We start from the raw sequence: 22,895 nt of genomic DNA on the forward strand, positions 1-22,895 counted from the left end.
CAGAGCATGGCACTCTGTCTCCAATGTTTGGGCCAAGGCCATGGTCTGTCTGGTTGAGCTGTCTTTCTCTGGCCTCTCGTTTAGCTGACTGACTAGCCTTTGTAGCTCCATGATGTTTGCTTGGCCATCTACAACCAGCTGTCTATCTGCCTGGAGGAAGGAGTTAACATCTTCATAGGCTTTTTGGCTGCTCTGTAAGGCCATGGTCTGTTCACAGAGCTTTTCTTCCAACGACTTACACTCAATAGTGAGTATCTCTGCCTGGCTCCTTTCTTTGGCAACAGCCTCTCGAAGATCATTCCAGAGGTTTGTAATGTATTTTACCTCTCCAGTTAGCTTCACAAGTGCATCCTCAGCATTCTTCTTGTCTGAAAGGGCAACTTCAAGATCCCTCTGAAGCTTTTTGTTCTTTTGCTCTTGTTCCTTGAACATTGACATCAAGTGATTACCCCACCTCTTGTACTTAAAGCTGGAAGACTGTTCCTGTTTCCAAGGAGCTATCAACTCTAATGAGGGACTACTGCATTTTTGCCTTGCTTGGTGACCCAGTTCAGCCTGGTGCTGTGACAATACGCTCTGGTGATTAACTGCCAGGGCATGTTTATCACTGGTAACTAAGTTTTGTTCCTCTAGTTCTCTGAACTTAGCCTGACCTTCACACTGTAGCCTCTGAATGGCCTGGTCATGCTCAATGTGGGACTTTGTTAGTACAGCACGAGCAGCCTCAATTTCATCCTGGAGCCTAATGTTTCTTTCGTGCTCCTCAAACAGTTCATTGGCCAGCTCATCTGCTCTCAGGTTTACAGATTCAAGAAGAGCAGTCTTTCTCTCATCACTGTCCAGTAGAGACTCTATTTTGGTGCTGAGGGTGTTGTTCTCTAAGATCTCTCTCTGCAGTCTCACGGTCAGCTGGTGGTTTAGTGCTTGTAGCTCCTGGATTTTTGCTTGGTTCTCGGCAGGTAGCTGGAGATCCTCTGTTGTAGTCCTGTGCTGTGATGGGGCAGCTGCCAGCTTGACGTCCAATCTGTTGTCCCTTCCTTGCTCTTCTTTCAGGTCAGAAATTGTTTTGTTCGACGTCAGCTGAGGGGTCATGCTTATACATTGCTGCTCCTCCAACACATTCTGCTGTGTAATTTTAGCTGCAGTCTCCTTCTTTAGGCCTGACTTCATGCTAGCGAGCTCTGAATGATCAATGCCGAGCTCACCTCCGTGGATAGTAGGATGCATAGCCACCTGGAGCACAGGTCAAGATTTCATTTAAATCAAAAGGGTGATCGAACAATGTGGCCTATATGCTGCCCTTTTTATTCATTAATTGTAAGTATATTGGTGGCGATCTTACCTGTTTGTTGAAGGATGGCTTCTCACTGTGAGAGGAGGGCAAGGGTTTGTCCTCTGACCATCTATCGCTGTAGATATGAGAGACAGCCTGCTCATCAACAACCTGGTCACCAATATCATTGCAGCTAGAAAGAGCTGGAGGTTCCTTGATCTTCTCAGCAATTACAGAGCAAGCCTCTCCCTCTGCCTCATACTCATCCTGAGGATAATGAATGAGAAATTTGGAACATTACGATAAATCCTGCTGTAGCATGACTTCTCAGCACTGGAGAGTTCAGATTAGAACTTTATAAAAATGCTGCACATCACTGTAAAACCTGTAAAAGTAATTACTTACCATTTCATGAGCTGATGATTTGTCATTCTCTGACAATGAAGGGTCTGTTTGAGTAAGGCAGACCTCTTCCTCATTTACCCTCTGGCTGTGGCTGGGCTGACATCCTGAAGCATCATGACGAGGAGATGTTAAATGCTTCTCAGGAGCAGGGACAACAGTCTGGTCATCTGTCTTATTAGAGGGAACCACAGTAACGGCTGCCAGTGGAGACGAGGTGTTACTAGGAGTGGGCCGACCTGGCGACTTGCTCGCCTTAGACTGGAGTGCTCCTGGAACGAAGAGGCAACGTTGGATGATGTACACTTTCCCATTTATACTTCCTCATCTGTGAAATTGATGATGAAATATAAAAGTGGGCCATTGTTTTGCGGTTCAGTGATTGTGATAATAGAAAGCTTTTGCATGGCCTTACCCCCTTGTTCCTGTGTGACTTCCATCATCCATTCAATATCAGAGTCGACTTCAGAGAGATAAAAAGGCCGGAATTAGCCAGTGGTGGAAGAAGTACTCTGATCCTTTACTTAAGTAAAAGTACCAATACAGCAATGTAAAAATACTCCATTACAAGTAAAAGTCCTGCATGAAAAATCCTACTTAAGTAAAAGCACATAAGTATTAGCAGCAAAATGTAGTTAAAGTATTAAAGTAAAAGTAGTGGTTTGGTCCCTCTGACTGATATTTTATTATATATGACATCATTAGATTATTAATACTGAAGCATCAGTGTGTAAGCAGCTTGTTACTGTTGTAGCTGCTGGAGGTGGAGCTAGTTTGAACTAGGCTACTTTATATACAGTTAGCTAGTTTAGTCCAGTGGTTCCCAACCTAGGGGTCAGGCCCCTCCAAAGGGTCACCAGATAAATCTGAGGGGTTGTGAGATGATTAATGGGAGAGGAAAGAAGAAAAAACAAAGTTCTGATACACAAATCTGTTTTCAGTTTTTGAACTTTTTCTCTAATCTTTGATTTTTGCTGAAATATTGGATCATTTGAACATTTATTGAAATGAAACCATGTGAATATAGAGGGAAAAATCACTAGTGGAGCTGTTAACAACTCATAGACATCTGAAATGTGACCCCGACTACACACTGCTTTTTGTAAGACATCAAAAGCCGAAACGGTTGGAAACCACTGTTTTAATCTTTAACAATGTGTTGTATTTTAAAAGCTTGTTATATTATCCATTGTGTCAAATCTCCATCTGAAAAGTAACTAAAGCTGTCAAATAAATGCAGTGGAGTAGAAAGTACAATATTTCCCTCTGAAATGTAGTGGAGTGTAAGTATAAAGTAGCATCAAATGGAAATACTCAAGTAAAGTACAAGTATCTCAAAATTGTACTTAAGTACAGTACTTGAGTAAATGTACTTAGTTACTTTCCACCACTGGAATTAGCAGACTGACTGACTGTATGCAGCTTTGTGTTAATCAAGCTGTACAAACTGAATTGAAGACAATGTGAATTATCTGTGAATGTTTACCTTCATCAGATAATATATCTGGAATGCCGTGGAAGGTGTCATCAGAGTCTTCATCTGAATGCTATATGGCAAGGGAACGAACAGGTCTATTAAGTAACACTGCACAATAAACTATAAAAATGTGCATGTATTGCAGAAAAACAATCTCTTGCCTTTTTCTTCTTGTTCTTATATTTCTCTTTCTTTTTCTTTTGCTTCTGCTCTTTTTTCTGCTCACCCTGTGACAAAATGGCAAGTAAATCAAAATGTTGATTGAGGATTCTTACATCTATTCTATACACATCAATAGTCTCTATTGGGGAGTCAGAAATGGACAAAAGACAAAAAAAAACACCTGCTCATCCATCTTCCTGGCAAGGGCGAGGCCCTCAGCTTTCAGTTCTCTGATGAGTTCATTGTTGATGGCCACACTAATAGGGTTGCTATGTTGTCGTCTGCAGTCTCGTCCTGTGCAGAGGAAAGACGATAAGAGTGAAATTCAGATCACCTAAAGATTTAACACTTGAAAAACAGAGGAAGCCTTGATTCAGGTTAATTCTCACCTTAGGGTCTCCATCTGTCAATTTCTTACTTCTGTTTCTTGTTGACAGCATCATTTTGCTTTAGCACCATTTTGCTTTAGTATGTTGTATGTTATTGTGCTCTAGCTGCATCTTCAAGAATAGGTTACAGCTAAAAGAATTAAATTAGCAGGCTACATCAGGCACTTATGGCCTTGTCATCTATGTAGACCAGACTAATCTTGACCCATCAAATAACAACACCACCACTACAAACAGCAGTTCACTTCAACATCAAAAACTAATACTTATGTAGTACTACTTACATACTACTGCTACTGCTAAGAATAACAGTAAATCTGTATTTGATGTCTAGGTGTGTTAAAACAACCAATCTACCATCTTCTTGTTGCCGATATCTTCAGCAATGATCAGAAGAAAAGTATGACCTCTTGTCAAGTCACCTTCCAAATTACATAATAATAAAACGGTTCCAGTTATGTCACTTAGGATGATAATTCTGTGCAAAAACTCTGAAATCGGAATTGGATCATGACATGACTTTTTGATAGGGAAAAGGGGAGAGGAAAGGGAAAAAGTTTATTTACAAAATAATATAATCACCACAAAAATTAGCCAACTAGAATGTTTTTTTAATAAAGGACTATGCAAGAAATCATGTCAGAACAAATACATTCTTATCATGGATATAAAGCCTCATGTTTTTCAAAATTGATCATTTTGTAATAACTCTTGATATGGCTGTGCGTGCATGCGTGCGTGTGTGTGTGTGTGTGTGTGTGTGTGTGTGTGTGTGTGAACATTACTGAACAGCAAAGTTTCAATTAAGTTAAATGGCCTTTCATAACAGGGCATTCATTGGACATCATTTTCTTATACAATAGGCTTACAAACTTTACAGTGTGTACCAGGCCCACATTTTACAATATGTTTTTTTACAATAAGTCTGCGCATGTTAATTATTGCTACAGTTTGAGTTGATTTTTTTTTCTTATTCTTCTTTTTTTTCTGGATGCACACCAGAAGTATTTCATAAACTTTGAGGGGCACCTCTTCCCCCAGCTCCTGTTCATTTCCTGTCAATCAACCTAGGTGGCTTTCAATAATAATAATAATAATAATGAAAAACAAAGCTGTACATTTTTGTCATTTTTAACTCTTTTAATCAACAAAATACTTCAACATTCAATAGTCCGTATAAGTACTAAGTGTACCTGGAAACAGGAAAAAAGCAACATTTTTACAAAATAGAACACAACTCATATTATAATAGGCCAACTAAAAAATAGACAAGATGTGAATTATTTTTGCCACTCTGTTGTGTAGCCTAGCATAGGGCCAGCATGCTCTTTAGCTATCAACAGAGTTAATATCCCTTATGGGGTTTTATGTCATGTTAACTTTAAACATATCACCATCTGGTCAAAGTATTGCAGTAGATAGAGTTTAACAAAACAATAATCAGTGAAAGTGCTTTTTGCTGTAAAATGTTTATTTATTTTTCTAAGTTATCCTTTTATTTTCTATCAGCTAACATTTCATTAACTAGAGACATTTATACTATAGATATCTAAAGGAGTAAACACAATCTAAACCCTGTTTGATGACTGCTGAGTAAGTGTAAAGTCTGCCTCTGGTAACTGATGACGCCAACCAATCAGAAATTCAGGTGGAGAAAAAAAACAAAACAGACTGCTGTTATGAATGTGGGCTTCCCCGCCTGTTGCTCTCAGTTCCTTCTCTCTCTCTCTTAAACCTCACAGACTCTCGGCTAGTCACTGATTTTGATACAACCAGGTACCTGAACAAAGGTAATGTGTGTGTGTGTGTGTGTGTGTGTGTGTGTGTTGTGTAAGTATCTTTAGATTCCATGTGTGTATATGTCTTAGAATGTTAATCATTTATTTTGGTGTGTGTGTGTGTGTGTGTGTGTGTTTCTAGGTGTGAGTGAAGATGTCGGACCCCCAGACCCAAAGTGAGCCTCTTCTCAGAGCTCCTAGCCAGCAGACGGCCATTAATGTCGGAGCACAAGCAGTGGGGTAAGGAGTTTTTGTGTGTGTATGTGTGTGTGTGTGTGTGTGTGTGTGTGTGTGTGTGTGTGTGTGAGACAGAGAGAGAGACTTCTGTGATTTTTCCAGCACTATAAATGTAACCTTCACTGTCCCCTTTCTGAGGTTTAACTGAACTGTTTTTCTGGGTCACAATATTCACAAAGAGTTTTTCATCTCATCTTCAATTTTAAGCCTGAATCTAGTCTTCTTACTGACCAAAAAGCCTATAGATATGTTCATAGCATTTTGTATTATGAACTTTGTTTTGCTTTCATTAGAGTGAACATAATTTCAAAAGGGAAAGATCCATCTTGGAATATTCAAAACAGATGTCAAAGTCTGTAATCCAGAAGTTAGCATCAGCCTTTTACAGCATTTCCATGTTGCTCAGTCAATATTATATTAATGTAATATTAATATCCAGTGAAGTTGGGAGGACTCTTCATTTTAACTGATGGGAGTAGGCTATCAAAAGGTGAACTTGTTGTGATCAAACGGGGAAAAGGAGGAAATTATGCTTGTGATAGCCACATGTGAAAAACTCAGTGAAAACTCTATAGGTAGATGTCTGATTTAATCTGTTGATTTCATCACTTATTTTGGTTGTGACGGACATACTGTGGCTGAGGTTCCGCTTTCAGAGTTTCACTGTTTCTCTAACTTTGCTCATGCATACTCCACACTCTCCACCCCTCCCTTACCTTCTCCTCTGTCTCTCCCTCCTTCCCTCTTCATCCCCTCTCCTTCTCTCACCTCAGGATTTAGGTACCTTGGCCTGTAAGTGCCAGATACCACATTTGTTTATCTAGCATTCACAGCCAGTTGTCTTTCTGATGATCATGTCATTCCACGTTAAATCTAAAGATTTGTATTTCTCTTCCCCTTCCTTCATGTCTCTCTTTCACTCTCACTCTCTTTTGCTCTCTCCTTCCTCATTCCATTTCTACATTTAAATATCTTTCTCTTCTCTCCTTCTCCACCTCTCTCTTTCTCTTTCCCTTTCCCTTTCCACCCCTTCGCCTGCCTTGTGCCTCTCTCTTTCTGGTTCCCAGTGGCAGTTCGACCCGGGCCTATAAGGTAGCAGGCTTCACCCTGTTGGCCTGTCTGCTGATTGCAGGCCAGGCTGTGACGGCCTACTTCGTCCTCAGCCAGAGGAATGACATCCGATCTCTGAAGGACCAGAACAACAACATGAAGGATGAGCTGAAGTCAGGAAGTTCAGGTGAGGAGGCAAATTTCACATTTACACTTTAGGCATTTAGCAGACTGTCCTATTGCAAGCAGCTTACCGTAATTGCAACAGTAAGATAAGCATAATTTTTCAGCAACATTGCAAGCTGGCAAAAACAGAATGAAAGGATAAAACGAGGAATAAAATGACAGTATTTTTGTATCATAAACAAAGTAGGCTAATGATAAATCAGTGCTGGGGACCAAAATGAAAGCAAAGCGATTGTCTTCATATTTCTTCATATTTTTCACCCAAAGCTAAAAAGGATGTACTTTTGATAGGTTAGACAATTGAAATAAATTTGTCTCTTGTTGTGAATTGCTGGGACTTTCCCAAAGGAGGATAGAAAAACAAGGAAACGTACCTGTGAATTTCACCTTGGTTTAAGACAAATGGAACCGTCGTCAGTGTGCTAAACAAATCTTGTATCTCCAAAAGATGGACAGAATAGCAGGTCCAGTTATGGGAGCTGTATGTCCAATACAACCTGTGGCTATAGAATCAGACTGACCTAGACTGAACCTAGGTCTCTCCCTCTTTCTACGTTATTCTCTCTCCGTCTGTCTCTTTTTTGAGACTTTCTCTTCTTAACTCTCCCCTTCTCAATCCATCTCTGTTTTCCTCTGTCACTCATTTTGTCTCTGTTTCTGTCTCTAGCTTCTGTGCCCATGAGGATGCATATGCCCATGAACATCATGCCCAAACTGATGGATGACTCCATTGATGAGGTAAAGTTAACCGGACCATCACCAGCATTTTTTAAACCATGTATCCATGACCCATAGGGTCCCCAGAAAAAACTAATAATCTGGGTGGACAGTATATGCCCATGATTGATACTCCAAGAAATCCTTCCTTAAAACACTGAGCTTTGAATTTTACCTTATTTTTCTGTAACCCAGTTCATGTTGTGGTCTTCATCTTATTCTGAGTTCTCTGTTCTGTCTCTATTTGTATTTCAGGAGGCGTCCACCGAGGCCCCTGAAAAAAGACTAGGTATGTATGTATATACTGTATATACCTGTATGTATCTTGAGAGCTACCTAGTGAACACATTAGAGAAAGTAGGATTACATTTAGATCCTCCTCTTTTCCTCCCATGTTCCCTCCAAAGTTCAAAAAGGTAACTCTCCTCTCCTCTCCTCTCCTCTCCTCTCAGACCCTGATCAGGCCACCCAGTGCCAGCTGGAGGCTGCTGGTCTGAAGCCTGTGAAGCTGCCAACTTTCCGCCCGGTCTGTGATGAGCAGGGCCGCTACCGGCCCCAGCAGTGCTGGGGAAGACGCTGCTGGTGTGTGAACACAGCCAGCGGGAAGGAGATCCCCGGATCTTTTCAGGAAGGACCAGCTCAATGCGGTGCAACTGCCTTTAACGCCGTCTCCACTGGTGAGGAAAACATCACTGGCCAGAAACCTTTAAAAGTCAGGCTGAAACAAGATTTTGATCACCATTAGTCCTGTGTAGATCAGGGATCGATTTTATTGTTCTTATATTATGACTTATTTAAAATTCATAGGCATTTTACGATTTTTAACAATTTGTATTGTTGTATTTATGTTTTTTTTATGGGAGGGGGCATGCTTTGTTTTCCTACAGGTTTTCCTACAGTAGTTAATTGTTGAATCAAGTAGTAATCTTGACTAACAAAATTGACTGGTTTCAGGACTTAAAATGAGACCCAACCCAACTTGTTGGAAATCATTAGCAATATGTTGCAATGAGCTACAAGAGTAGCAGTATATTTAAATTAGCCTGGATCTGAAGCTGAGAGAATACATTTATACATTAATGAACAATACATTTGTTTGGGTCCAGCCTGAAAAGGTTAAAGAACCCCTGGTTTAACAGTCAAACTTGTGTCTTTGTGTCTGTAGGAGGTCTGAGCAGAGTGATGGCTCTGCCTGATATGATGGAGCTCCATGGTGAGTACAGAGCTCTTTTCAATTTGGTTGTTTGTGTGAATTTATACCTGAATATCTATGAGCAGTATGATTGTGTGCCTCTCTCAGGGTTGCTTTCATTTCACTTTCAATTCATTCTATTCAGAAAGTGCATCATCCATCATCTATGTGTTTTCTCTTTCTTAGATGAGTAATTCAAGCTGAAAGAATCTCGTCCAAGAGACCAGTGATGCTTCAACTTCCATTCATGGCAATATACTGCTTTGTCAACTTATAATCAGCATCAGCATATTTAGGTTCTGCTCTATTAAACTATTCTATATTTTTTTATTACAACGGATTCTCATTGTACTCATATATCTTCTACCTATAACTTTATGAAGTCATTGTAACTTTCCTCCTCAGGGCCCCATGTGATGTTATCCTGCTTCATTGTAGGCATAACCCTGGGAATTATATACCGCCATCTTTCAGACACCTAATTATCTATATTACTAGACTAGGCTAGAAAAAGGATTTCGAAATATTTGCTTTGTTCATTGTTTTGCATATTTTTAAAAAATGATTATTATATGCCAGTTGTGTCCCAAGTTGAGCAGTTTGAGTGGGGTGAGGACAAATGGTAATTACATCTTTGTTAGCAATAGATTTTAGGCAAAATGTAGATGAAAACAAAATCTGTCCACCCATCTTATTAATTTTCAACACATTATACATTCACTGATGAAGAGGATGGTCACCTGGGTCAGGGCAAGTTTAGCAAAGGTAATGTAGGATGAGATTCTGCTATAGAAAGCATTGATACAATCGGACACAATTTGACATAATAATACGTGGGAAACATAGCATAGACCACATGAAGACAAAAACACTTGCAAACTGTATTTGCCCATTTTATGTTAACATCAAATAAATCTGTTAAGGACAATGACAGTTTCAATGGTTTTCATTTATTTCTATGGGATTTAAGAACAGATGAGGTGAAAGCTGTTGCAAATAATCCTGCTTTGCTGCAGCAACACACCCACGACGACTGGGCAGAATGGGTAGATTAACCAGTGAAATAAAGTACCATGAATTGAATTGTCATTGTAAACGCCACAGAATATAAAAGTATTCAGCTCAAAAGAAAGACATTACCAGGCTATTTAGAAAATAAAATAAAACATGCAGATACATGATAGACAGTAATTGATAAAACAAAAAGCATGCAGTAAAAATAAAGCAACACAATAATTGTCAATTGGCACAAGTTGTTACCAACTGGGTTCCAGTTACTGAACAATATCCATTCTTCAAATACAGTACACTTTCAAACTTACAGTACACTTTGAAAATGAGAAGAATACAAGCTCAAACTGAGCTCAATTAGAATTTCTCTTTTATGGCTTCTTTGTCTAGTGCCTGTTACTGGTTTGACTGTGCATATCAGCACTGACATTCGTTTCAACTGCAGCAACTCAGTGCCAGGGGTGACTTACACTTCTGTCATGTGAAAACTACATTAGTGCAATTTAGCATTTTTGTTTCTTGAATTGGGAATTTATATGATCTTTGGTGTGTAGAATAAGTTCCAGGATCAGGGCCAATCACAAACATGCAAATATCATTGCATGATTTCAAAAACGTATGGTCATCAATAACATTTTTTTTTCTCTAAATCAGTGAAATGCTATTTTTGGAGAAACAAGGTTTTCGTCAGACAGAAGCTACTGCACTATTCTCTCTCAATCGTGGATTAAGGGTTGTACATAAACCTGTCCATTCCCTCTTTCCAAGTAAAATCTCAATACAACACATAGTGTACACCATGATAATATCATCATTATCATACCATAATAATACACAACTGCTTAAAAGTAAACTGTTCAATTCTTAATTAAATTGCAATAGAGTGAAGGAAACCTAATACTTCACTGACTGAAATTTGATTAAACAAAAACAAAAAAAGCAGAACTGCCTAAAGTCGGGTCAACAAGACCTCAAACAACTATTTGGTGCTTCAAGCTTCCAGAGAGTGAAACGATTTGGTCTATTGTGAAGAAATAATATTTGATGTAGGTTGGCTTCCAACAGGCACGTTAAAAGACAGGATGACCTGAGAAACCCTGTGGCCCTCCACCTGTTATTGTTTTGTCCTTTGGCTCTCCAGTTTGAATGTTTTGTTGTCCCTGCTCTAGAGATTATGTAGTATTAGACTATATAAATGTTTACTATAAACTGGAGACTTTCACGGTTGTATTGGTACAGTACTGTGGCATCAGGCAGCAAATAGCGTATATAGGCCCCATTTGTGAGTTTAAAACATAGGGAAAACCCCATGTTAACTTTTAGGTGGTCCACCTAAGCAAAATGAAAATTCCAACTCTAATTCCATGTAAAATATAGTGCCAACTTTTTTCCTTATCTTCTCAGCTTGATACTGAAATGTTTTTTTTCTGTGCATTATGTTTTCAGAGTAGTCTCAAGCAGCAGCATTATTTATGTTCATAAAGGTCACTTTAAAGTCTTCCAACACAACATCCCCATGCAGAAACCCACCCAGCTATCATCTTAATCACTGAAACCTCAGGGTAAACTCTAGTAACCTATGCATTCAATACCTTAAATACACAAACCCATGATATAGACACTACAGTTTAAGCATTGTTTTGTCACTGAAGAATGGCACTGATCTGACTCAACAGTATACTTTGATATTGATGAGATAAAATAACACCCCAAAAAAAACCCTAATGACAAAATGATTGTTTTTCCATTCAAAGTAACTAGCTTTCATCCCTAAAATACCTACAAGCATAGAACAACTAATTTCCAGCATATAAAATAGAAAGCCAAATCCCATCAGGACAGGCTATTGCACATATGGCAAGAGATGATTACATTAAATCCAGACTGGGCACCCTTAATATATATATATATTTTTTTACATTAAACCTTTGCCCACACACATCCCTGTTATGTTAAATACCCCAAGAAGTGCAATTAAAACTACAGCTTTAAAGTAGTACTTCACTATGGTATACATTTTCACTTTTCATCTCTCAAACCTCTATTGGAGACTATGAGCAGTCAACCTCCAACATCAGCCACCGTGACGATCCACTGTCACCTGTGTGTTCCCCAACATTTGATATCAGTAACTGCAAATTACTTCAACAGTATGATTTAGGACACATGGCGAAACATAACCTGGATTCCTGGATTACTTTTCCTTGTTTGTACATGTGTTAGAAGTATAATTTTTAGACTAGTAAAAATGAAAGGAAAAAAGTGATGATGACTACAGATCTCCAGAGATGCTAATTTTATCAGGTGACTTTCCATGAACTTCTATAGAGATATTTGAATTAAAACTGAAAATGTTTTACCAAAGTGAAACATCAACCTAAAGGCACATGGAGGGGTATGCAGGCTGTGCCTACAAAGACAAACCATCCACATCCTCAAAAATGTGTTACGTAGTGGACACCAAAGATAGCGCACTGACACCTGCAAAACAATGTGGAAACTAACAAGAAAATGGCTTTAGGTACCACTCCTAAGTTAAACCCGCCAGTTTTGACACAATGAACTGCATAGAGAAGCTGTGTTGAGAAGCACTGTGCTTCTTTATGCAATTTATCTGAGCCAATTTCAACAAACTCTCCCTAGTCTGAAACTATTACCAGTTCAGCAGAACTGTGCAAATTAGTGAATTTCTTTTTTTTTTTTACGAGCGGTTTACCCAAACCTCATTTATCAATCACATTGTGAAAATACTTATATAATAGTTCAATATTTTCAAATGTGCATGCATGTTAATATTTTCAATCTTTTTTTAATGTATTTCAGTCATTCACTAGTTCAAACATTCTCCATACCCAAACGGTTCGGATAAGCAAGGTTGAACTGTATTTGAAAAAAATGAAAGGATCACTGTTTTACCTTATGGTATGAGCTGGCTTATCTATTACTCATCTATGTGGGAGGTGATATCAAGTGTTAGTGAAAACATTTAAAACCTTTTCGAATGGATATTCGTTTCTGTATGCAGTACTGGCACTCCCCTCTGGTACAAGTTAGGTCTCTCTCCTCCTCTCTTCTTCTTCTCTTCATCTCCTCTTCTCCTCTCATTTGCTTCGTCCTTTCAGGCCGCTGATATAGTCTCTCACAGTATTTTCGATGTTGGGCACGGCGTAATTCTGTGCTGCATAGATTCCTGTACACGTTCCTACGGCGACGCCCAGCAACGCTGAGGAGCGGAGCCTGGCAACGATGTAGCCAGCCAGAAAACCCTTCAGGAAAGGAGAAGCCAGCAGACTGCCACCCTGAAGAGAGGAGAGGAGAGAAAGAGAAAGAGAAAGAGAAAGAGAAAGAGAAAGAGAAAGAGAAAGAGAGAGAAAGAAAGAGAGAGAGAGAAAGAAAGAAAGATAAACAGATTAAACAAATGAAAATGGAAATAATGTTGAATATTGAATTGAATTAGGCATTTGACAGTTTAACATAATATTTAGAGTGGAATGGTCCTTATAATGCTAGGATAAACAGGAATCTTAATTAGAAATTAAGCTGAAATCCTGAGAAATATCTGAATAAAACAAAGCCAACCCTGAAACTGCAATTAAAGAGCCAAATATATATATTTTTTCCTTATTCAGGAAATGCAAAATCTAGTGGTAAAAAAAGCTGTCTAAGGCATACCTCGTGTGTGTATTTGAGCACTACAGACAGGAATCATTTCACAGTAGTGAACAAATGCCAGATGCTGCGCTAGCCTATAATGGGTATTAACAGCTAATGGCTTTTATATTGCTTTTATATGCCCAGGCCCTATTCACAGGCTTCTAGTTTTTGTACTTGGTAGTCTAGGTCATGTCCACAAACCAGTAGTTTTTATGTGGCAGTCTAACGGCCCTGCTCCACTACAACCATCAGACATCAGCCATCGAAGGAATGATTCCTTTACCAGCAGTGAAAGATGCTCCACTGCTCGCGTTGCATTCACGTTGCGTTGTGTCCGATGGCTGCGTTCAAGCTAAAAAAATCACCGAGGTTCAATTCTCGATGGCTGACGCACGCGTTCTTCCTCATTCAAGTAAAGGTGAATTGATTGTTTTTCTGGTGTATCCATTCAAAAGTCAATGTGCTCTGTGGAGCACGCACCGCTGATGGAAACACGACATGATGCTGGTAGTGGAGCTCTAATGTAAGCCAGGTCTCCTGAGTCGCAACTTTTATATAATGTATCCTGTGTATGTACATGTTTGTGCCTGGGTGTGTCTTACTGGAGGTATCCCAGCCTGCATCTCATCCTCCACTCTTCTCTGGATGTCCTCCAGCTGGTCCTTCAGCTCCACCAGGTCCTTCAGCTGGCCCAGAGGACTCTACACACACACACACACACACACACACACAACCAGCAACAACAACAACAGGGTTATTAAAGCTGACTAGAGTTTCCTGAAACTAAGACTAAACCTGGCCACGATAAGACATTTTGGCATTAATTTTCATTGTATGTTACTAAGACAAAAGAAGTGTATGAAAAAAACTGAAACTAAATACTAACCCACAGAACCTCATTTGCTAATATAATCTACTATTAGATTTACAAACAATGCAGCTAATGCATAACAGCCCAACACATCTGGGCATGCGGAATTGTTAATGTTAATTGTTAGTGTTAATCTATTCATATCATTCTGTTACATCAAGGTTGGTCGGAAAATAACAGGTGATTGTAATAAATGAACAGGTGATTATAATCAAATGACAGCCAGAGCCAATGAGCTGTCAGCAAAAACACAACATTTTGCTGACATGTAGGTTAGCCTATTTAACTGTTTGACTGGAAATTTTTCCTTGACCTGGCAACAGTGAAAAGCTGTCATGTTACAATTTGAGTTCAAGGTTAGCAAGCCAAATAAACTCATTAAGAATTATAGGTCATTTTCCTCATTAGGATTAACGTTACATACAGTGCCAACTGCTCGCCTCAGTAACAAGGGAAGTTAGCTAGGTTAAGTTAGCAGGCAACAAACTTCCACAAGTTAGGCTAACTTTTTTTGTAGTTAGCTTATGACTTAGCTGTGCAAGTCTTGCCAATATACTAGCTAACTCCTTGTTAATGTTTGTTTTATTCACAGCATTGTATAACTTTAATAAGAAATGTGCTGAACAAATACAGCTGGTTATCGTTTATTAACATTATTGTTAACTTAACTTAGTTAGCTAGCTGACTAACTAACGTTAGATTGCTACATTGTGCTTCCCAGCTAACGTTAGCATACAAGCTATCTAACTACATGAGCAAGCTGTTAGCTAGTTGATGACCACTGAATGAAAGGTTAGGTGTCTTGCCACAGTATTACAGTGAAAATAAATCTCTACACTTCAAAGTTAAAGTACAAAGTTGAGGACACCAACCTTGTCGTCGGCCATGATTTCTTGCTCGTGTGTTGCTATTCCGTACTTCTTCTTCTTGTGGATTTGCGGTAGGTTAAATCCGTCCAACAGCCTTACTGCCCTCCACTGGTACACCCGTGAACATCTTGGACGTGCTGTATGGATATTTACCTAGTCTAGGGTGCAAAAAAACCAAAACAGATTTTCTTCACAGTAAGCTGATAATTTTCATTTCTGCCTGAATAAAAACGAAGAAACCTATGACACTGCACATAATTCCCCAAACTTTTACTATATTGCTCACAGTGCAAAATAACGCTAACTAGCCTATGTATGTTTCAGGGTTACCATAATTGGACAACTCATCATACATTTCCCCACAAACCTTTTTTTACCAGCAGGCAGCTCACAATGCCCTGGCCTCATTAGTTTAACAGCTTCTTATCCCTCCATACACCAATGTAAAAGCTTTTCCAATTCCAAGTTCCAGTGATTAATTCAGTATATGATGATTCCTGAATGCCAAAATTGTCCTTCCATCCACCTTGCCACTCTCAGACCTTCATTCAATAACTCTTGTGCCTTGATAATGTGATTTACAAAGCCTTTTCATGTTGTAGAGCAAATTTTGAAAAATTGCCACCAACCCCCACATGCCTTGAGACTCACAATATTATCACCATAAATTATATTCTTTCTATTCTGAAGAAGCACAGTAGCCTAGTCTACTATCTGTGTCACTAGTGGGCTTTGCATCATGCCAACGGATAGTTCAGATATACTTGTCCCTCTTTCTCCATTCCTTTTCAGATATTACATCTACAGTATGTCTAGTTGTGACAGAACAACTAAACATCCTTCTTCTGACTCCTAACTGCTCAGCCATGTCTTAAAGCAGGCTCATTATCTTCTTCCACACAGCCTGTACAGTGTGAGCTTTTTACTGGTGCTGGAGGGTCTGCCTGGTCTATTCCTTTGAGAGAGAGAGAGAGAGAGAGAGAGAGAGAGAGAGGGACAGCAAGAGAGAGAAAGGATGGAGACATACTGTAGGGGAGAAGGAGGGAAAGAGAGCGAGAGAGAGAGAGAGAGGTGGAGTAAATAATTAGTGAGACAGAAGGAGAGAGTGTCACGGAAGCACTGAGATGCTCTCATTAATCAGAGCTGTTAAACTCACGCTGTCTCCTCACCGGCGCTGTAACAACTCACAGCAAGATGAAGGAACAAAGATGATGGAGAGTATGGAGTGTTAAAGTGTTGTGTTAAAAGAAATGTCCAGTATTGGGCCTTTTAATTAAGGTTGGCCATCATACTATTTTCCCCCTGTAAGTATGAGAGTGCCTGGATGATAAGTCACAAGTGGTATGTGCAGAGAGATTGAGAGAGAGTGAACGACAGAGAATAGAGTTGAGTGAGAGGAGGTGCAAGAGATGGAGAGAATGTGAGAATAGACAACGAATTGACAAAATAGAGCAAAATATAGTGGCATAAAGGGAGGTAGAGAGAGACAAAGAGAGGGAGGCAGGGAAGGATATTGAGATATTGCTCCTTCTAGTTGTATTTCCATTTTATTTGTCACTTTGTTACTTGTTTTTATTTATTTACATATTACTATCTCATTAGTGGACATGATTAGGCACACACTTATGTCAAATGCTCTCTGTGTTTAGCTGTATCTCTGTTTGTTTCTAGTTGTGCGTCTCTTGTATTACCTTTTATTCCTTTTCTTTTTGAACACAACTATGTGTGCAGCTCTATTTAAACTATTTAATGCAGCTCATTACCATTTGTTATTTTTCTTGCTTTTTTTCCATACTTTTTATCCAACTCTATTTTATTTAATTGTGATACTTTTATATCACTGTCTCTTTGTGTTTTATTGTATGTAAAGCACTTTTTAAAAATAGTTTTTTAGAAAGTGCTGTGCGAATAAAGTTATCATTAATATTGAGAGAGAATGTAAAAGTATTAAAGATGAAAAGAGAGCAAGAGAGTGATCCAACTTCTGAGAGAGACAGAAAGAGACTGAGGAGGAGAGGAAGAGAGCAAAAGAAAGAGAGAAAGACTGAAACTGCAAGAGAGAAGGTTTCATATATTATGTAAAAATGTCTAATATTAGACCATTCCACTGAGGTTTAAGATTAAAAGATTAATTTAGCCTCTGATTATGCCTTGATAGGTCTCAAATGGCATTATGTAGTATTAATGCTACACCCTCTGATTAGCAGCGATCACAGAATACTGCTGCTTCATCCTCGTCCAACTTTTAAACGCTGTTTAGTTTCTTCTGTAGCACTTTTTGGACTCAAGAGGGCATGAAGGCAGTTAATCTTCTCATTCGGCAGAACACATTGTCCATTACCTTGCTTTATTCAGGTTCGTCACGGGGCCAATCTGATATGGGGCACAGTGTTTAATGATGTTTTAAATCTGGAACAAAAGAGACTGCATGGTTTTGCATATGGTGAAATACCGTCCGCACACTCCGTTGGACTGCAGGCGTTTAGGAGCTGGAAGGAGCGATGGAGGTAAGGTCCCTTTGATCTTCACTGTTGTCGATCGTTTTGGGGGAGTTATTGATCTTGGCTGAGGCATACTTGGCTGACTAATCTTTGGATGCCATTGTAAAGGAAAGGGCACAGAAGCATGTGGTGCAGGCATTACTGTGATTTGTTTTGGGATGATGTGATCCTATAAGATTTGATCCTGGAGGCAGATGATGGACTTGTGTTAGTGTCAGTTTGAGTTGTGGAGAAGCAAACAAAATCTCTCGCAAGCTGCTGTGCTCACAAAGTGCTTGAATTAGGCAGCGAAATGATGAAGAACATAAAAAATCATGTACATTTGGTGAACAATAAAACAATAACTAACTGTGACTTTTATGGCTTTGTGATTAAGGTTTGTTTTTAACTCTGGCTGAATTTTTACTCTTGTTCAGTTGTTTGAGCCATGGGACAACAGTGAGAGGGTTTAGGATGAATGCCACAGCACTGTAAACAGTAATTACAGGGATTGTTTGTGCAGAGGTAGCATGCAGAGAAAGCAATCATAATTCAGAGGCTGGGAACAGAAAGTAATGTGCGCACATTAATCTTTACAGGGCATAAAGACAATAGTTCTGTCTGCAGCAGATTATGAACACTCTGAATTCTCTCTTTAGTCAGTTTACTGGGTACACTACACTGTTTATAAATTGATTGATTGCCTCTGTAGACAGTAATGTGGCCATAGTTTGTTATATGTAGCAGGCAGATATCACAGGTATCAGGATGCAGTCATTCAACTGAAAATTCACTGGACTGGGGAAGCGAGAGTGTTACTGTAAGCAACCTTGAGCACAATATGTATATGTGTATATGTATTTTAGTACTGGGCACACCAATTCCAGTATCTCAGCTGCAGTCTACAGCAGTTAGGTAGACAGTAGGATTTTAGTCAGACTATGTTTCTTGAGAATTATTAAAAGTTTGTATTTTTACTTTTACTTTTTTTTTACTATATAATATTTTATATTCTGAAGAGACAGTGGCTTTTTGTGTCAAGCGGTTTCTATCTGTTTACCAAACTAATGCTGTGACAACCAAAAAACATTCAGTCAATGGGGGTAAATTGCTCAGTGATTGGAGAGGTCAAAGGCGAGAATGACAAGACTCATGCAAGCTACCAGTATTGTGCAGAACATCAGAACAGCCTCTTATTTCTTGTCACAGATCGGCCACAGCAGCAAAGAATTCCCCAGTGACTGCTGCTTTCTGAGGCTGTCTTTACGCTCACCACTAGCTGGAGAACATCTAAACAGTATGTGTGTTTGTCCATAAGGAGGTAGTTTTTGGGGGACAAATTTCATAGACTTCCATTCACTTTGGGTCCTCATTCAGTTTCAATGGTAGTTACCTGCACTGTTCAGTAGATGACACAATCACTGCAGCATTTATCATATTTCAGGTCGCTTAGCCAGTCTTCAAAATGAACCAACTGCTGTGTTAGTGCTTGAGACTGGCTGATGCCATTGTTGTTGGTCTCTTTGCTATCATGTTAAGTCATATGCTGTTCAGTTAGTTGTTATAACTGTGTTGGAACAGAGGGGGAGAAGTGTAATAATTTCCTCTCTTATAAAGAGAGACGCGTGACCATTGACTAGTGGCAGTTAGGAGAGATCAGTGGCTACCCAGTAAAACGAATCACCTTTTCATTTAGCGTTTAGTCTTTTTCTCTGTGATATTATAGCCTAATAATGTTCCTAGCTTCCAGTAGTATCATAAGCTACAAAGCTAAAGGGTGACTTTCCGTAAAAAGTATTTTATAGGTATGAAATTACTATTGCTGGAGATTGATCTTTATCATTGTGTGTGTATACACATTGGCCCCCATTGGCTATTTTGTTTAAGTTATGGTTTCATAACAAGTGTCATACTACAGGAGCCTTGCAGCTTTTTCACCTTAGTTCTGCTGCATTGTTGTGTTAGATAAGATTATATGATGAAAATTGTGTTGTGTTGTGTTCTATTGTGTTGCGTTGCATTTCATTGCATCGTGTTGTTAGACTGTGTAATGTTGCAATCTGATTTCATTTGGATGTAATTGGTTAGTGTTAATTTGTAGAGAGTTTTGGTTCAAAGATCACTTTTGAACCAATATGGCGTAATGAAGCATTTCATCAGACAGACACTTCCTACGTGTGGCAGATAATGTGATGCATTTCTCCACGGCTTAAATTGGAAAGCCACTTAGTGTGGCTCAATGTTTTTGTGAGTTGAATTGGCTCGTGTTCAGTTAAGTTCCCTCATTGACCTCCGTGTTCAGTATTCAGCTGCAGTTTCCTCTGATGGCTCAGTGATACACTTTGCTAGCAGAGGGAAATGTGATTGGAATACAATGGGACTAAAAGAGCCCACTTTTTAGATTAGATTGGTACGAGACGTGAGCTTCCTCACGAATGCACATGACTCAGCAGTGTTGAGATGGAGTGTGGTTCAAACCAAAAAATGATATGTTACTGGAAAGAGTGTGACAGCTAAAGCCAAGGTCTCCAGTTTGAACTGGTGACGTGAATTGAAATGCAGATTCTTTGTCTCATTGAAGAGAGTAATGTTTCTAATCACACAGAAACACAAGGAAGAATGGTAAGCAAATATGGAAGTGATTGAGAACATTTTTATTGTGTTTGCCTTCCCTGCCTTCTGCCCAATGCATGCTGGGATATGCTCCAGCCCCCCTGACCCTGAATAGGAATAAGCAGGTGAAGTCAATGAATCAATGAAAAAAAGGAATTTAATTTCTTTATCCTGTCAAGGTTGAACAAGTCAGATGTTACAAAGACCCTTTTATTTCTTTACTTTAAATTTCCATAGAACCGCAAATGAACAATCCTTCCATTTTTTCTCTGTGACGAGCCCAGTTTGGGTTCATTTGATTTGCATTTTCCTCCAGGCTCTAGTTTCTGGCAGCTGTCAGGGTGTGGGCATTATCAACATTGTGAAAATTCATTGCAGAATATATTTTAAATATTACAATTTTTGTTAACATCCAAATCCTTTTTGCAGTCTTGTGATTTTGTATGACACTGCAGATATGATATTTGTTTTACAAAGTAGTTTTAACTATTATTACTACTATACTTTAGTTAACAAAAATGTATTTCTCTTGGGGTTAGCTTTGGTGTAGTTTACTTTCTTCTTATGTGAAATAACTGGTAATTGTCAAACAGTATTTTCAAAGCAGCATCCCCAGCACCGGTCCCTTGCTCAATGACACTTCAGCAGGGTGGCTGCTTGCCAACAAAAGGGCTTGAACTTAAAAACTTTTGACTGGCAGGGAATAAAGCTAGGCAGCACAATTAACCCCCACTTATGGCCGGAGGGAAAACAGTACATCTTGTTGCAGACCTTTAAGATAAGATAAGATGAAATTTTAATGAGCCCTGTGGGGAAATTGGGCCGATATGTGCCGCTGAATGTACAGACATTAAAACCAGTGCAAGCAAGTGTCCTATAGATTAGTCTGGACCATAGAAATGCAAATAGTAGTCCAGGATCATTTGTATGGGCAGTGCAGGCTCCCTGCTTCAGCCTCCTCCTAGCTAGCTGAGGCTGAGCCCTTTGTATAGGAAGCATTAAACTGGAGAGGTTTTTAAGAGAGGACGATAAGCTACTGATCAAATCTGAAATGACTGCTGCAGCTTTCCATTTATTTAACAGTCTAGAGATCTAGGGCATTATAAAGACATCTACATAAATACATCAGTCAGTTAATTTCCTAAGAAGCGCTGAGATGTGACTGAGAGCAGATTAGCAGTTAGTGCTGCAATATATCCTCTTTCTAAATGTTCCCTCCAACTTCCACCTGTATGGTGAGATACAGACATGGCAATAAATCCTGCCTGAGCCCTCCACAACAGACTGTGAAGCTCTCTGAAGTCTCTCTGTATACAGGGGTGGAATCATGTAACTCAGTAAATTTACTCAGCTTTGTGTAATGTACTTGATTATTTCCATCACAGGGACTTGAAACACAACCACATTTCATTGTATCCTACTTTTCCCTCCACTACAATTGTCGAACACTAAGGAGAAAAAGATTTTGCATACAAAATGTAATAAGTTAATGGAAATCCGTCACTTTCGATGTGTGAGCTTGCAAAATGTAAGAGGCAATTAGAACAAGCAGAAGTGGACCGCTAATCCCTTTAATATAACCTTTAGAGATTATTGCACTGATGATTGAATGCTGCTAAGCACTGAGATAGAGATACAAAGAACATTATGGAATGTCTAAGTCTTAAGTGCTTCTGGCAATGTGTATGTCTGATATTGAAGTACTTCTGGTAATGTGTATGATAATTAAGTAGGCCTAATTCTGGTAGTAAATACTGCAATATTAAATTTTACTTGAGTAATATTCTATTCCATTTTTACTTCTTTATACCTAAGTGAAGTATTTATGTACTTCTTCCACCATGCCGATAGTGATAATGATGATGATGAGTGATGAATTCTGTTGGACGGAGGCTACAAAATGGAACTACATTCAGATTACCTGCATCACGGATGTCAATTAACTAAAAATAATCTTTTTTGTTCCTTTTTTGTCATCACCATGAATTAAGTTCAACTTACTACATACCTGAAAGGGACAAATGATTCCTGATTTTATACTTTCCTTGCATTATATGCTGGCATTTTTAAATATATTTGAAGCACTGTCACACCAATCATATTTAACCATATAATGAGTAGTGTATATTTGTGTTGGTACTGTATATGGCTGACTATGTGCAATTTGATGTATATTAAGGAATTCAACGCACCAGTAACACGGAGTCAAGGCAGGCGATTAAAATGGATTCATTCAATTTCAGAGAGTTAACGTGCGCTGGCTGTTTGCCACTAATGATTAGAACGTTTGGATGGTGTGTGTGTGTGTGTGTGTGTGTGTGTGTGTGTGTGTGTGTGTGTGTGTGTGTGTGCGTGCACGCACGTGTACCCATGCATGTCAGCGTGTACATGTGTGGTTTTGTCCAGATGCCAGTTATAAGCCAATTAAAGTTTTTAAGCTCTGTTGCTTCTCTGGCAGAATGGGTCAAGGTAAGAAGAGGAGAGGTACTGCAGCCTCACTGCACCACACTGCTGTACTGTGCCAGGGTGTGGGT

The 22,895-nt window shown here is 39.1% G+C and overlaps 2 protein-coding genes across 2 annotated transcripts; one reads left to right on the forward strand and one right to left on the reverse strand.

Moving 5' to 3' along the window:
* Positions 1-5,372: 5,372 nt before the first annotated feature.
* cd74b (CD74 molecule, major histocompatibility complex, class II invariant chain b) lies at positions 5,373-9,791 on the forward strand. Its single transcript, XM_071537305.1, has 8 exons — positions 5,373-5,493; positions 5,624-5,721; positions 6,786-6,955; positions 7,622-7,692; positions 7,927-7,960; positions 8,124-8,348; positions 8,837-8,884; positions 9,050-9,791. Exons 2-8 carry the CDS (start codon positions 5,636-5,638, stop codon positions 9,055-9,057), a joined length of 642 nt encoding a protein of 213 aa, XP_071393406.1. The 5' UTR covers positions 5,373-5,493; positions 5,624-5,635; the 3' UTR covers positions 9,058-9,791.
* Positions 9,611-15,312, reverse strand: LOC139659084 (SLC35A4 upstream open reading frame protein-like). Its single transcript, XM_071537306.1, has 3 exons — positions 15,272-15,312; positions 14,131-14,229; positions 9,611-13,173 (listed from the first exon to the last, which is right to left on the reverse strand). Exons 1-3 carry the CDS (start codon positions 15,284-15,286, stop codon positions 12,976-12,978), a joined length of 312 nt encoding a protein of 103 aa, XP_071393407.1. The 5' UTR covers positions 15,287-15,312; the 3' UTR covers positions 9,611-12,975.
* Positions 15,313-22,895: the final 7,583 nt, after the last annotated feature.

The sequence above is a fragment of the Centroberyx affinis genome, unplaced genomic scaffold, assembly GCF_046629955.1.
Source record: "Centroberyx affinis isolate AG114_WGS23_722 - 3 ecotype Tasmania unplaced genomic scaffold, CSIRO-AGI_Caff_v1 ptg003015l_1, whole genome shotgun sequence".
Classification (NCBI taxonomy): Eukaryota; Metazoa; Chordata; class Actinopteri; order Beryciformes; family Berycidae; genus Centroberyx; species Centroberyx affinis.